General features: G+C 40.2%; 3 protein-coding genes across 6 annotated transcripts; 2 read left to right on the top strand and 1 right to left on the bottom strand.

Annotated features, from left to right (window-relative positions):
* Positions 1 to 369: 369 nt before the first annotated feature.
* Positions 370 to 5,981, top strand: LOC124258646 (heme-binding protein 2-like). Of its 4 annotated transcripts, none has more exons than XM_046692718.1 (5): positions 370 to 536; positions 2,448 to 2,544; positions 3,133 to 3,262; positions 4,514 to 4,694; positions 5,827 to 5,981. In XM_046692718.1, the coding sequence occupies exons 1-5, from the start codon at positions 385 to 387 to the stop codon at positions 5,894 to 5,896; spliced, it is 630 nt and encodes a 209-aa protein (XP_046548674.1). In that variant the 5' UTR covers positions 370 to 384; the 3' UTR covers positions 5,897 to 5,981. The 4 variants fall into 4 exon arrangements, with proteins under 4 accessions (XP_046548674.1, XP_046548675.1, XP_046548677.1 ...); XM_046692719.1 differs by having other exon boundaries at positions 2,451 to 2,544; XM_046692721.1 differs by lacking the exon at positions 370 to 536 and adding an exon at positions 1,299 to 1,589 and having other exon boundaries at positions 2,451 to 2,544.
* A 2,843-nt stretch (positions 5,982 to 8,824) lies between these two features.
* Positions 8,825 to 10,503, top strand: LOC124258580 (P2X purinoceptor 7-like). Its single transcript, XM_046692644.1, has 3 exons — positions 8,825 to 9,027; positions 9,951 to 10,175; positions 10,341 to 10,503. The coding sequence occupies exons 1-3, from the start codon at positions 8,825 to 8,827 to the stop codon at positions 10,501 to 10,503; spliced, it is 591 nt and encodes a 196-aa protein (XP_046548600.1).
* A 1,530-nt stretch (positions 10,504 to 12,033) lies between these two features.
* LOC124258581 lies at positions 12,034 to 13,133 on the bottom strand. The gene is made up of 3 exons (XM_046692645.1): positions 12,974 to 13,133; positions 12,362 to 12,619; positions 12,034 to 12,209 (listed from the first exon to the last, which is right to left on the bottom strand). Exons 1-3 carry the CDS (start codon positions 13,131 to 13,133, stop codon positions 12,034 to 12,036), a joined length of 594 nt encoding a protein of 197 aa, XP_046548601.1.
* Positions 13,134 to 13,827: the final 694 nt, after the last annotated feature.

Raw genomic sequence — 13,827 nt, forward strand, 5'->3', positions numbered from 1 at the left:
GTGTATTTATCCATATACACTCATGTTATCAATGTTTGACCACACTTTATTCAAGGCTGGCGTTTTGTACAAGTTCTGCAACAGCACATAAATCTCATAGACATTAGGGGCGGCGGGGTAGCCTAGTGGTTAAAGCGTTCGCTCGTCACGCCGAACGGCCCGGGTTCGAGGACCCAAATGGGCACAATGTGTGAAGCCCATTTCTGGTGTCCCCCGCCGTGATTTGAAAATTTTGAAAATTGCTAAAAGCGGCGTAAAATCATACTCACTCACTCATGGAGATTGAACACGACTCAAGTTTCAATCCACCCATAATGGGCCTCTTAGTGACACGTGATGCCTCAAACTTGCTCCTGACATCAATGTAAGGTTGACCCTCAAACAATGCATGCGTACCGCGGATCTCAAGTTTGTTTTGATATCAGCTATCGAGGTGACGAGGTCAGAATAAACCAGATTCAGTTTGTGCCTCTCAGTCACTCTTTTGTTATGTTCAGACTCAGAACTACAACTGTTTTAAACACCAAGAATCAACTGTAAGTAAATTTTCATATATTCCTGTAACACATGAGCTAATTCATTCCATGTGCAACAGTTATAAATGTCTCCGTTATTTTATTTATTGGCCGTAGTCTGACAGTCAGCTGTTGTCATGGTATTCAAATTTATTAATTATCATTTTATCCTTATTGAAATGTAATATATTGGTGATCATTCATCAGTGAAACAGAATATACTGGAAATATTTAGCATCAGAGATTGATAAAGATGAACGAGTTTATGTTTACGCGTGACCTGAATATGTAGATTGTATTGTATGGGATGGAATAAATTGCGGTATTCATGTATAGACATCTGTGGTATAAGTGTTTTAGACACCTGTCGATGTTATGAGGCATTTTGTAGGTGTGACAGAGCCAACATGCAGTGAGTCAAATCACTGTGAGTGTAATAGAACCTGTATTCCATCTGTCGGGCTGATGTGGCTCGTCAATTTGAATGGGCGATCGGTATCACCGGGAATATATTAGAGTTACGTCCCTTAGTGTGTCGTCTGTTCACAAGGCGAAACGAGTTGTATTCTCTATCAAATAGATGAATTACCTTACGGTTGATAAACATGTTATTATTATATTATATATCAATGTTTATAATCATTATATCCAATATCATCCCTCATACCCACATGTAAACAATCGGGTTGACATCGAGGTCTCGGCTTGAAAGCGGGTAATGGGCCGGGTATGTTATGAACCGTCACATGTTACAGTTACACACCGCGGTGCCCATGAACTGGCCAAATGTCTGTACCAGTAATGGAAACTACTGGAAACTTGTTCCTATCAGTCGACTCAAATCAGATGAATACACGTCGATTGTAAAGTTGTATAACAAACATTTCATCAGTTTGACTACATTTGTCACGTGACCCTGACAGGTCAGTTGTATAAGCCCTGCTCTATAAATGCGGCAGGCTGGTGCTTTGGGGCAACAGATCGATCTATCCTTAGAGCAGAGAGCAAGGAACACTGACAGCCAGATGATAACTATTTGTAATATTCTGGTGTGCCAGATCTGACGGATTTCAGGTAGGAATAGCTAGCATGTAAACATTGAATGTGACGCACATTACATATCTTCATGGCATTGAGTTTGTGATTTTATATTACTATCAATTCTCTCAGCGCTCGGCTGTAAAACGAGAACTGGTCGGCTTGGAGTCAATACATTATGTGGAGTAAGGTGTCGGTGTTAAACTGGTCGGCTTGGAGTCAGTACATTGTGTCGAGTAAGGTGTCGGTGTTAAACTGGTGTCGGTGTTAAACTGTCGGCTTGGTCAGTCATTGTATATGTCGGTGTTAAACTGGTCGGCTTGGAGTCAGTACATTGTGTCGAGTAAGGTGTCGGTGTTAAACTGGTCGGCTTGGAGTCAGGACATTGTGTCGAATAAGGTGTCGGTGTAAAACTGGTCGGCTTGGAGTCAGTACATTGTGTCGAATAAGGTGTCGGTGTTAAACTGGTCGGCTTGGAGTCAGTATATTGTGTCGAGTATGATGTCGGTGTTAAACTGGTCGGCTTGGAGTCAGTATATTGTGTCGAGTATGATGTCGGTGTTAAACTGGTCGGCTTGGAGTCAGTACTTTGTGTCGAGTAAGGTGTCGATGTTAGGGGCGTAGCCTAGTGGTTAAAGCGTTCGCTTGCACACAGATGGTCCTTCGATCTGCGATTCCAGGTGGACAAAGAGGGACGTCCATTTCTTGTGTCCCCTGCCAGGATATATTCCCGGCATAAACGATACACACTCTCCCACTGGATTTAGGGCTATTAAATCGCACAGAACAGTATAATCAGCTTCACACACTTGCATGATCATTGGTCTTCTAGTATGTATTTTCATATATTATATATTCATTACAAGATGTTATTGATTTATCTGATAATTTCAGCAGCATGAGTGGCATATTCACAGCAGTTAAGACAGCCTTCACATCCAAAGGTCTAGAAACCCCAAAGTACAAGGTTAACGAGGATGCCAAACATGAGGTGAGGCCTATGTGATGTGTGATATATGATATATGCACCACATGATATATACAATATATACTCAATCTAACAACTACACATTCAGTAATCACGATTTTTATGATAGTAATTTATCTGTGACATTATTTTTCGAATATAGAAGACAGTTGATGTAATGTCTTAAAGCTGGCTAATCAAACTGCCTTTCATCAGTGAAAGTACTTTATCCTAGCGTGTTAAGATTAAGTCAAAATGCATTTTATAGTAAAACCCCTGGAATACGGCCATTGAAGGACTTTACGATGCTGTACGATGCTTTAATGTACTAGACCCGTGACGATCCGGGTTAGAATTGGTCTTCAGCAACCTATACATGTAAAAGGTGGTTGACGGGATCGGGTGGTCAGGCTCGATTATTTACACAAAATAGCTGGAAGATTGTTTAGTGCGGCGTTAAACAACAAACCAGCCGACCAACTCAGTTTACTAAAAAGTGGATTGATGCAGTTTGACTGAAATGCACCTGAACCAAGTAGTCTGAATTTGGAAGTACTTTATTCTTGTGTTTTGAATACGTCGACTATATCTACTGTTGTGTGTGGTGTTTAGGGTTTCGAGGAGCGTCGCTACGAGGCGTGCAAGTGGGTGAGCACCAAGGTAATGGCCATGACGTACAAGGAAGGCTCCAGCGCAGGTTTCAGGAACCTCTTCAATTACATCAGTGGAGACAATGAACCAAGTAAGTGAACATCACGAAAGTAGAATAGCCTGTATGTATGAGACACATGTTGTACACGGCTGAACCACGTATTCCAAATCATTGATCTTTACTGAACACAATTAGGAGATAAACCAGCTGTATTGTGAAATCACAGGTATTGTAAAGGATTTAAGATAGCTCAAAATTAAAGTTAAAAACAAACCAGTAAAACCGCAACCTATCGATGTATGCGTACTTTGTTTGGTGTCGCCATGCTGGTGGGCATGCGAAAATTGTGCATTACGGAGCAGTCTAAGTAAACTTAGTCTCAATATTATTCGTTACACTCCTACACTGAGTCTAAAAAACCCTAGTAGAAGGTCGCCTCAGGCGACCTATGACCGTCCAATCAAATGCGAGACGGCCGAACGGATTTAACCAATCAGACAACGACTACTGTTTAGAGTTCGGCGGGACTTACAAAATTCCCCGGTCACTGACACCGATCTCTCAACAAACGAAAATCCGCATAAAACACATATATTTGACCTGCAGTATATACGCTTTTGGGTTTCTGTTGACATGGTTACCATTAGCTAATATTTCCTTTAGCGTGACATCCTTGAATATTGACGAAACGCTATTTTCAGCGACTGTTTACTCAGGGTTGTGACGTGCTCCATGTGCACCACCCGGCAGCGATCGTTTGGAAAATAGCATTCGGAATCGTTCGGGTACAAACCTTTTCGAGGTAAAAGTTCAAAAGGTATGTGTGAATGTCAACTTTCGCGATTTGGTAAGTTGTGTTCTGATTGGTCCATGTCAAAGGTTACCTGACGCGACCTCCTACTAGGGTTTGTTAGACTCCGTATAGGACTATAGGAGTGTAACGAATAATACTGAGACTAAGTTTACTTAGATTGCATTACGGAGAAATAAACATACAAATCAGAGACCTTTATAACGTGGTTATATATACTGTATACCTATGACTGACTTTAATAAACCAATCACAATCAAGTATTTACTCAAATCATGATAGAATTATTATGATAAGGCTTATTTTAGCATGGCGGTTATGTTGTTTTTTGACGGTTATTCAACCTCCTTACATTAACAAGTTTACATATGTATGTAGTTGAGTCTGTTTCTGAACTTTTATAAAAAGACACACAACATTATCTGACATAAAGCAAGCATGATTGTTGTATAAAATCAGCACTGTGTCATCCTGTCAGTCTATATGGTGTGTAATGCAGAGTCACTGTCATTTTGTAATATTATTTCCAGAACAGAAAGTGGAGATGACGGCGCCAGTGGCCACCCAGGTTGTGCCGGGGGCGGGTCCCAACTGTGAGAACACCTTCACCGTCTCCTTCTACATCCCCCCTGAACACCAGGCTGACCCCCCAAAACCCACAAACCCAGACGTCTTCATCAGCGACTGGCCGGAGGTCAAGTTGGCAGTCAAGTAAGTATGGTATACTGTAGCATCTCCCCCAGACAAGGGAGGACATATCTGATGGTAAAAATCCATTTTCATCCTTCGAATTTCGTGGTCTAACCGCTGCTGAGAGTTATGTCCCTTCCCTGTCCTTCTCATTGACGAATCAGGTTCCATCTTTCATACCACATGTATTCACTTCAAATAACATGGGGGCAGGACGATCTGATCGGTAATCGAGATCTTTATCATAACAGGTCTTATCTTGCGAAGTGCTGCAAATCAGTTATTAACCTTGATTAAAAAAACGAAATGATTTTGAAACATAACTGACGGTACACATGCTCTGTAAATCCTGCAATCCAAAGAAATCTCCACTTCAGTCTATGAAACGGATTTCCTTACGCCATTTTGATTGGACTGTGACTCATTTCTCCAGCCAAAATATACCTCCCGACTATGTCGACAAGGGTGGAAACCACAGGTTTACAGTACGTTAACTCCCTTGTCTCGAGAAGATTTACAGCAGTGTACCCTCTGTATGTAACATGTAAATTCTGGATCTCCTCCTGGGAAGCGAACCCGTCAAGATCCAGGTAACATTGGTCTGGACTAACGATATGACGTCATGATATCACTCACTGGATTGTCTGGTCCAGATGCAATTGTTTACAGGTAGCTGCCATAATAGCGTGAATATTGCCGAGTGTTGACAATATACAAACATACAAAATATGTCTATAAGGCACATGTTTCTCAAAAGAGAGAAGGCAGGAGTTTTTATACATGTAGATATTTTTAATTGAAAGTATATAATGAGTGAGAGGCTGTTTACGTCATTCAAAACTGGACTCCACAGGAGAGATCGCTTTGGTTGGATCAACCGATTCCAGCTGGGAGATAATCAGCCCATTCTGATGTCATCGGTTACCATCACATCACAAGGACATCACTTCGGCCTCTGCCACTGAAGCTGCTTAATCTGCACTGGAAACTCACTCTTGTGTCTTTTGATATGTCTGTTACATACAGTATTTGACATCGCAAGTGGCTATATTTCAGGTTTAGAAGTTGATGAGAATTAATTGGCTGTGATAGTTTTGTTTTATATGTGTGTTTTGGACTACCTCTCTAATTCCAGATTTTGTTATATCTTCAGATCTTTCAGTGGTATTGCTGAGGAGAAAGACTGGATCAACAAAGGGGAGAGAACTCGCCGAAGACCTTGACAAAACGGACTTGAAGAACAAGTTTGTAAAGGAATATTACTTCACAGCAGGTTACGACAGCCCATTCAAACTCTTCGGACGCCATAACGAGGTGTGGTTCAAGCTGGACGACTGAACATGGACTTGATGAAAGCGAACTCTCCTTATACTGCCATTGAAATTAGTTAGTGTGTGTGGTGGGACTGTTTGATAAAACACAGCGGTTGTGAAAAAGTGAAACAGTGATGTGTGTGAGTGAAACGTTTAGTTGTTTGTACGGATGTCTATATAGTGGTTAAAATAGCTGTACTGAGAAGTGTTTATTTGTTTGTTCGTGTTTAACACCGCACTCAGCAATGTTCCAGCTTACATGACGGCGGTCTTTAGATAATCGATATTGGGACCAGGCAATCCGGTGACTATCGATCTACGCTATTGAAATACGATGACCAAGCCAGCGAGCCTGACCACCCCATTCTTGCGACAAACATTGGTTGCTGAAGACCACTTCTGACCCGGATCTTCACAGTGTAGCAACACGTGGATACAACGTGACATTTTAGACATGGCTCCGACCGTATGGTCCGTCAGTGTACAGGAAGATAGTGGCACGGAGCATTGTGATGATGGAATTGCATGGGGAAGTGTTCCAACCTTCTGTCATAAGTTTTATTCTTCTCTGCACAAAAATACCAGAAGAGTCAAAACATGCTGAACCGATGTACTGAAATCAGTTTTGATGAAATATATTTATTCAGTATGTGATGTGTATTTCTGATTATCTCCTGAAACATTTGCCAGGGTAACTTTACCATGAGGTGTTTTGTTTTCATTAGTTTTCATTTTTACTGACCATGTTGTATACGTTGTTACATAAATAATTATTTTTTACAAAGAACACTAACTCCATTGTTTTTTGACATGTTTCTATTGGGTGTAAATGGTTTCGTTAGAAAGTGAGTGAGTTAGCGAGTGAATATGGTGTTATGCCGCTTTTAGCAACATTCCAGCAATATCACGGCGGGGAAACAGCAGAAATGGGCTTTTCTATATTGCAAGTCTCATATTGGGGAATGAAAAGAAAATAGGCCCTTGGATGAAATTTACCAATAAACTTTAGAGAGGGATATCTTATTAGCTTTCGATGGAACTCAAAACCTGTTCTTTCAGTACAGTACTTAAAAAACGCCAGGGAACACCTGAATCTTTCGTTTTACTGTAGTTGGTCGGTAATGGCAATTTTGTATCAATGTGTATAAATGCAAATGTATGCACAATGGGGAACATTCCTGGAGTTGCGCCCCCTTGCCCGCTTGGAGCGCTGCGGTAGTTACGGTCCAACAGTAGCTGTCACTCTGATACTGGCCTGCCTATCGGTCGAGCCTAAACTAAATCGACATTAAACCTACTTTTTACTCTGTGATTCTTATATTACGAATTACCGAAGCTGGAAGTTGCAGGGTCATGTCTTGACTGTATAGGACCGCATCGCGGCTCCCGGCTAGGTGTATACTATCGCTGAAGGGGTCGTTGTCGGTACAGGTACTACAGAAATGTACCCTAGCCAAAGTAAATCTACAGAAACGTACCCGGTACCCTAAACGGCAGACGAGTCCACTTTTCTCTAGCCAAAACCGAAACCGGTTTGTGATGTTGTTCCAGATCGCCAGATTTCGAGCGCCTTCACTGCATCGCCGACTATTCACTTTGTATTATATACGCAATCGAATATGGAGCTCATACGTTCATTTACGACAGCTGTTGGTGGGAACGATTTGGAAACGGCCCTTTCAGGACACCCAAAACTTTAAAAGTTTCGCTCCTGAGAGAACAGCGCTGTACGAAGTATGTCACCCCCCCACTGTAGACAGCTTTCAATTATCTGTAAAACGGACTACAGGGGACGTCATGCTCAAGAAATATCGATTGTCTGATATTTTATAACTGACAGCGGAAGGAAGGTATATAGTTCTTCCTGACGAACACGCACTGCCATGTTGAATATTTCCGCGGTTTGAGAGGCAGGAATAATTTTTAGTACGCGTTCGAGAAACCGGTTTAGCACTCATCGCAATGCAGAATGGGATCGTCCTAGGGTACGATTCTGTACATTTACTTTGGCTAGGGTACCTTTCTGTATACCTGGGGTACATTTCTGTAGTACCTGTGCCGACAACGACCCCTTCAGCTATACTATCCTTTGCCCGGACGTTTACAAGAACGTTATAATTTAGCAAACTTGATTTCCTTCATTTTACTACAATGTAAATGTTGAGGGTCTTTCCAGCGCATGATTACAATCTTCAAAATGACAGAGGTAGTCTGTGACGTTTGCCAGCGTATAGTCTTCCTTGCAATGGCAGTGCTTCGCCTAAGCATTGCGACCAATGAAACATTTTTAAAGGTCGACATAAACCCTAGGGGCCAAAAATACATAAATCACTAACTGGCATCGTTATAAATGAAACCCCGTCATTAAAACTACTCATTTCGACCTTTAATTGACTTAAATCGACCTTTTTGACAACAGTGCACAATTCTCACCCGCGAACGAAATTTCAACCAATCAGAGCGGCGCGACTCTGTGACGTCATATGAGGAATAGCTTTGAGGGCCTATGCAGTATTCATCTACATTTTAGGGGGTAAATTATCTTGTGTACAGGCTTGTATAAACCTGAAATCGTGACAATTGTTGTGAACAGTGAAAGCTTTATGTTTTCACAATCTACTGTCATTTAATCTTGTCACCTGCTTTGCCAAGCTTCCGAGTTACAGCTTGTTTTTATAAGACGATTCTGTGAAACTCGCCTGTTGTCATAAGGGGTTACCTGTTGGCTTGGTCTGACTTTTGTTCCCCAATTTACTCTTGTGTTAAAACATTTATGTCAAGTGACTTAAATATGGTTAATTCGGTGGATTGGCATTTCGTTACAAAGCAGACTCTGACATGTCCGGAAGTAATTCAGACAGCGACAGTCTTTCCCTTTCCATGGATTGCCAGTCCACAAGCAGTGACTGTTTCTCGGATACCAATGAAGAAACAATTGCAAGGCCTTATTTGTTCGAGCCGGACGCTAGTGATAGTGAAAACGGTGACCAGTCTTGCTCATCACGGTTACAGGAAGAAGATCGACTAGTGTCTACATACTGGTGAGTGGACGTTTACCACGTGAATGTACTGTAGCTTGAAATGTATCGGGCAATAACATACCGCAATTAGTCACTTTGAACCCCACCTCGCTTCCGTGGAAGAAATCGTTATGTTACAAGTTGTGTCATGCAAAATCCTTTTGGTCATGATTCACATACATATGCAACTACGAGTAGACAGTAGTTGTGATTTTCCAGGTTGATGAAAACAAACCATAATCTCATCGATTCTCGAGCTTACTTTAGCCCGAGACGTAACTATTTTTTAAAATGGCGGCGCCCTGGCGCAAACATCCGCCAGTCTGGGAATAAATGTTTAGGTTTGTTTTCACCGAATTACAAAATCAATATTACGTTTTACTGGTAGTAAAGTATGTATTTAATAGATGGTTAATAGGATTTTGCATGACAACTCTGAAAAGCCTTTTCAAACTTGGAAGCAAGGTAGGGGTCGAGCCATCCGATTTATTATATACATTTACTACAGAGCTGAGAATAATAGGCCCAGAAAAATACCACTTCCGCATATGAAATGTCATTACTGGGTACAGTTGTAGGAATCTATAAAATTTTATGTCAGTTTACATGTTCATTGGCATGTGTATTTGTATTTGATCATGGTGTAAACATTCTGTCATGGTTTACCGGAGCAGTTATCGTACAAGCACATTGAATGCTTACCAGTCAGGTCCCATCTTTATTGGGAATCAAAGTTTAAACCAGTTGGCTTAGCTTGAGTGAATATAGTACCTCTCATTTGTTCATAATCTGAAGGAATTCCTAAAACTGCTAACAAAAAGTACTTGATTGTATCACCCTAATATGTAAGAGATGAAAAAAATAAATAAGAATTTTATAAATACCAGTCAATTGAAAAATGATACAACATTTATTATTTAACAGTTTTTTTCTAATCCTTGCAGGTGTAGTTGTGACACATGTGAGACTCAACCTACCATTGAGGAATGCTGTTGCTGTCATGAACAGGCTGCAGTGAGAGAGAAGATGGAGGAGCATGAAGATCAGATCAGTTGCATCACTGACCACCCTGGCTTCGAGCAAGTTTGTCTCAGTGTGTATGCACTGCAGACAGCCTACTACCACTACCGCCAGGAGTATGGAAGAGGGGAGATCCAAGACATTCATAAGTGAGCATGGCATGGTTTTTAGAATCATTTTGTGTTCTGAGGAGTAAAGTAAACTGTAAACTTTAAACTGTAGCTGTTGTAAAAAGATGACTAGTCCAGAATCTAATCAGTGCATTCTGTTGAATACAATTTGAATCAAACTTACTTTACACTTTTATTTCATAGGAAATACAGATATACAGCATATCGGCAGTTCGTGCGATGGTGTTGGCAGTTCTTAGGGCGGAAAGTTCGTGTTGTCATACCCTCCTGTATCGTCAACAAGATAAGAGGACGATTTCCTTCCCCTGAATATGCAGGGTTCAAGTATCCTCAACTGGACAAGTAAAGGAACAACTCGAACAGTCAAATTCTGTATTTTGTACATGGGTATAATGTCTACTCTACATTGTGAAATGGACATGATGACAAGTTAAATGTACCGTAAATTTATTGTTTGATATGTTATTGTATTGATCGTTAACAATTCTGTTAAATAAATTATTCTTGTACAAAAAAAACCTTTTCCTTTTTACTTGAATAATAACTGATACACATTTTCAAACATGAGGATATTTTGCATGTTTGCTGGATTGTCTATTATGCATTTATAGACATACAGGCCATGAATACATTTGTAAAGTCAATTACAACACCAGAAATTGGTGAACATTGAATAATGGTAAAAAAAAGTTTCAGGATGGAAGGACGGACAGAATGAATGCTATAATAGAAATTGCATGAATTGAGCTGCTTAGTTGTTGAATCTCGATAGATGAGATTGAATGGCTTGGTCCATATTGATTCGAGGAAACTGGCTTGTTAAGGGTACTGGGACAACAATGTGTGACGTGGTAGCTCTGTGTTCTCGACTCTGCCTGGCTTGTTTACACACCTCTGTCAGCAGTCTTCCAACATAGTCTGAATAAAAAATAAACAAGTGAAAATCTTACTCAATCATTTGAATGTGAAACATGAATGTGAAATGGACTGGTGACCCTTTACCGTAAATAAAACAACAGGTCAAATGATATGAACTTCTTTATTGTTGTATTGTGTCAATCAAAAATATTCGGACTACAATTTATATGAAACAAGAAGACAAAGTCATCAATATCCCCAGCAATGGCAAAATACTCTACATGATTATGTCTACGAGGTTATGATTATGTCAAATATTTAGATGTGTACATAGAAAAGTGGAAGGAGAGTATTGAAAGGTTTTTACAGTTCTGCTCCATAAAGAAGCACTATCACCAATTTCAGGCTATGTAAACTTGTTGCCATGGAAACGCCAAAAATATTTTATTCAGAATCCCAAAACTACCAGTACACCACCAGATCTGTCTGTGCCAAGTTTGGTAAAGAAATATAGAGTTTTAGAGTTCTGCTCCGGAAAAGACAAATGTGCACGGACGGACGGACGCACGCACAGTGTCCATTTTAATACCCCCCGCAAAACGCGTTACGGAGAATAAAAAATGTTTGGCTAAAATGGGTTAATATTACGTGTGAAATAATTTGTACAAACATACCATGAGTCATGTCACTTGTTGCTTTTGTCAGCACATGTTGTCCCTTCCTATATTTCTTGTATTTAATCCTGAACTTAAACTCTCCATTGTCATCATGTGCTTGAGGTCGGGTGCCGTTTTCATTAAAATGCATTGCTGACAAATACAGCCTGCAAAATATTTAAAAGAAAATGTAACTCATAATCCTCATAATAGTAGAAATTATTCATTTTACCTATTTAAATTATCAATCTCATTATCCAGTCAGGTTGAAGACACAGAATCAGTAAGAATGAAATATGCAACTAGAAGTTAATCATGGTTGCCAATGAGTCGGTTCATGGTACTTTTATTCGATTTTGTTCTTACCTGGAAAGCATGCCCATGTAGGAGAAACCAACCATCTTGGGGGCAAAGTTGATGATGACCCGATGGAAGCTTTCCACTGCCGACGTTTGATACTGTGGGGAGATCTTCCTGACGTCTTTCAATAGGCGTGGCTTTTCCAACAATAGACCAAGCTTCTCTGCAGCTTTGGTGCCTGAACAACAAAGTTAACCTTATGCTGTTACTTGTAACTCAGAAAGATATCAAGTTCCATCTCTTTGACTATGACAGATCAATCTAAATACTATTTATCTATCCTTTATGTAATTGGTTATATTAGTACTAAATAATGTCATCAATACACACCACATTTCAACCACTTCTTTTTGGGTGCCTCGCTTCCTTCCAGGGGATGCTGGCATTCGTTGAACCTTGCTCCGTGACCCACGTGAATGTTTTGAACGTGGTTGATCACGGAGCGCCACTTCTCTAGCACCAGCTCCGGATCCCCATGAGGGGTGGACGCGGCACACCAGTAAAGGTGGTTAACGATGCTTTTGATCCAAGGGCTCAGTGCTTCACAGTCTTTCTCCTTCGCTAAAGCTTCCAGCTTCTTTCGGAGACCTACAACAAGAAAACAGTTTACGTCCGCAATAGCCAAAGCAATTCCTTATAATGAAATCATATGTGTGCCATATTTCCTCTAGTAAGCGCTGACATGCCAATATTTTATCAAATGATTACCAGGCCTTTACAAGACCTCCGACAAGAATTTTTACGGAATCATAATTAGAGTTGAAACATTTAGCGTAGGAGTCTAAATGCTTAGGAATAAGCTCTCATTGTGTACATGGTCATGTGCCCATGTTCAATCTGTAGTGCATCAAGCATGTATTTGTGTATAGGTAGCTTGCAACAAAAATCATTATTTGGTAAACTAAACTGACGAAATAAGAACTGTATAGCCCTGTGACCTACCTTTAGCCACATGCCACACATCATAAAAGTGAGAGACTGCTGGCATGGTTTCTCTCACCAACTTCTGGATCTGAGGGTGACGGTCTGTTATTAAAGTGCTAAGTGTCAAACCCTCTGCCTGCAAAAGTTGGACACTCCTCTGGAACCCCTCCTTTTCCATAGCATTAGAATTTTTTACTTCATTGGACTGAATTTTTTCTCACAGGTTTCATTGGTCACTGGAAAAAAGACACACCTATCTCAGGTTATGTGGTTTTCTCACTTTACGGTCATCTTACACCCAGTAAACTAATGAGACACACCTGACATAACAATACACATTATCGTGTGTAAACGTATTTTTGTGTACTAGTTTGCATGTTGACTGCAGCAACACACCACACGTAGACTAAATTACATATTACATACTGATTACATATTCAAAGTCGCATGTGGTCCTTGCTCATATATATCTATGTTCATGAAACAAATACCAAAATCATTATCATTTGAAAATACATACACCCGTTTGAAACTTTCTCAGAAAGGCCATAGGTGCATTAAACTTAATGAAACTGTGCATTTGAATGGTGAGTATTGATGAAACCTTTGAATTAAACCCAGGGAAGGGTGTAGACAATAAACGCAGAATACTTTTCAGCACTGTATAAGGAATATGTTAAGCCACGATGAATGACATTGTGTAATATTCGTTGTTATGTCACTGCACAAATAATGTACTTGCTAAATGAATAACGGTATCTCCACATCACAATGATTTTAGTAAATTTCCATATATTCATGTATTATTTAGATGTTATTTCCCAGAATGGCTTTATGGTTATAACGGCATCTGACTTTTAAGTGAGATAAAA

This window comes from Haliotis rubra, unplaced genomic scaffold (assembly GCF_003918875.1).
Source record: "Haliotis rubra isolate DU_JTF1 unplaced genomic scaffold, ASM391887v1 Scf7, whole genome shotgun sequence".
Lineage (NCBI taxonomy): Eukaryota > Metazoa > Mollusca > Gastropoda > Lepetellida > Haliotidae > Haliotis > Haliotis rubra.

What these genes read in the sequence shown, in the direction of transcription:
- LOC124258646 (XM_046692718.1), top strand. Translation starts at nt 385, where the DNA reads ATGCATGCGTACCGCGGATCTCAAGTTTGTTTTGATATCAGCTATCGA. An exon ending in TTAAACACCAAGAATCAACT is followed by an intron (nt 537 to 2,447) that starts GTAAGTAAATTT and finishes TGATAATTTCAG; the next exon opens with CAGCATGAGTGGCATATTCA. An exon ending in ACGAGGATGCCAAACATGAG is followed by an intron (nt 2,545 to 3,132) that starts GTGAGGCCTATG and finishes TGTGGTGTTTAG; the next exon opens with GGTTTCGAGGAGCGTCGCTA.
- LOC124258580 (XM_046692644.1), top strand. Translation starts at nt 8,825, where the DNA reads ATGTCCGGAAGTAATTCAGACAGCGACAGTCTTTCCCTTTCCATGGAT. An exon ending in CGACTAGTGTCTACATACTG is followed by an intron (nt 9,028 to 9,950) that starts GTGAGTGGACGT and finishes TAATCCTTGCAG; the next exon opens with GTGTAGTTGTGACACATGTG. An exon ending in GAGATCCAAGACATTCATAA is followed by an intron (nt 10,176 to 10,340) that starts GTGAGCATGGCA and finishes TTTATTTCATAG; the next exon opens with GAAATACAGATATACAGCAT.
- LOC124258581 (XM_046692645.1), bottom strand. Translation starts at nt 13,133, where the DNA reads ATGGAAAAGGAGGGGTTCCAGAGGAGTGTCCAACTTTTGCAGGCAGAG. An exon ending in TGTGTGGCATGTGGCTAAAG is followed by an intron (nt 12,620 to 12,973) that starts GTAGGTCACAGG and finishes TTCTTGTTGTAG; the next exon opens with GTCTCCGAAAGAAGCTGGAA. An exon ending in AAAGAAGTGGTTGAAATGTG is followed by an intron (nt 12,210 to 12,361) that starts GTGTGTATTGAT and finishes TTTGTTGTTCAG; the next exon opens with GCACCAAAGCTGCAGAGAAG.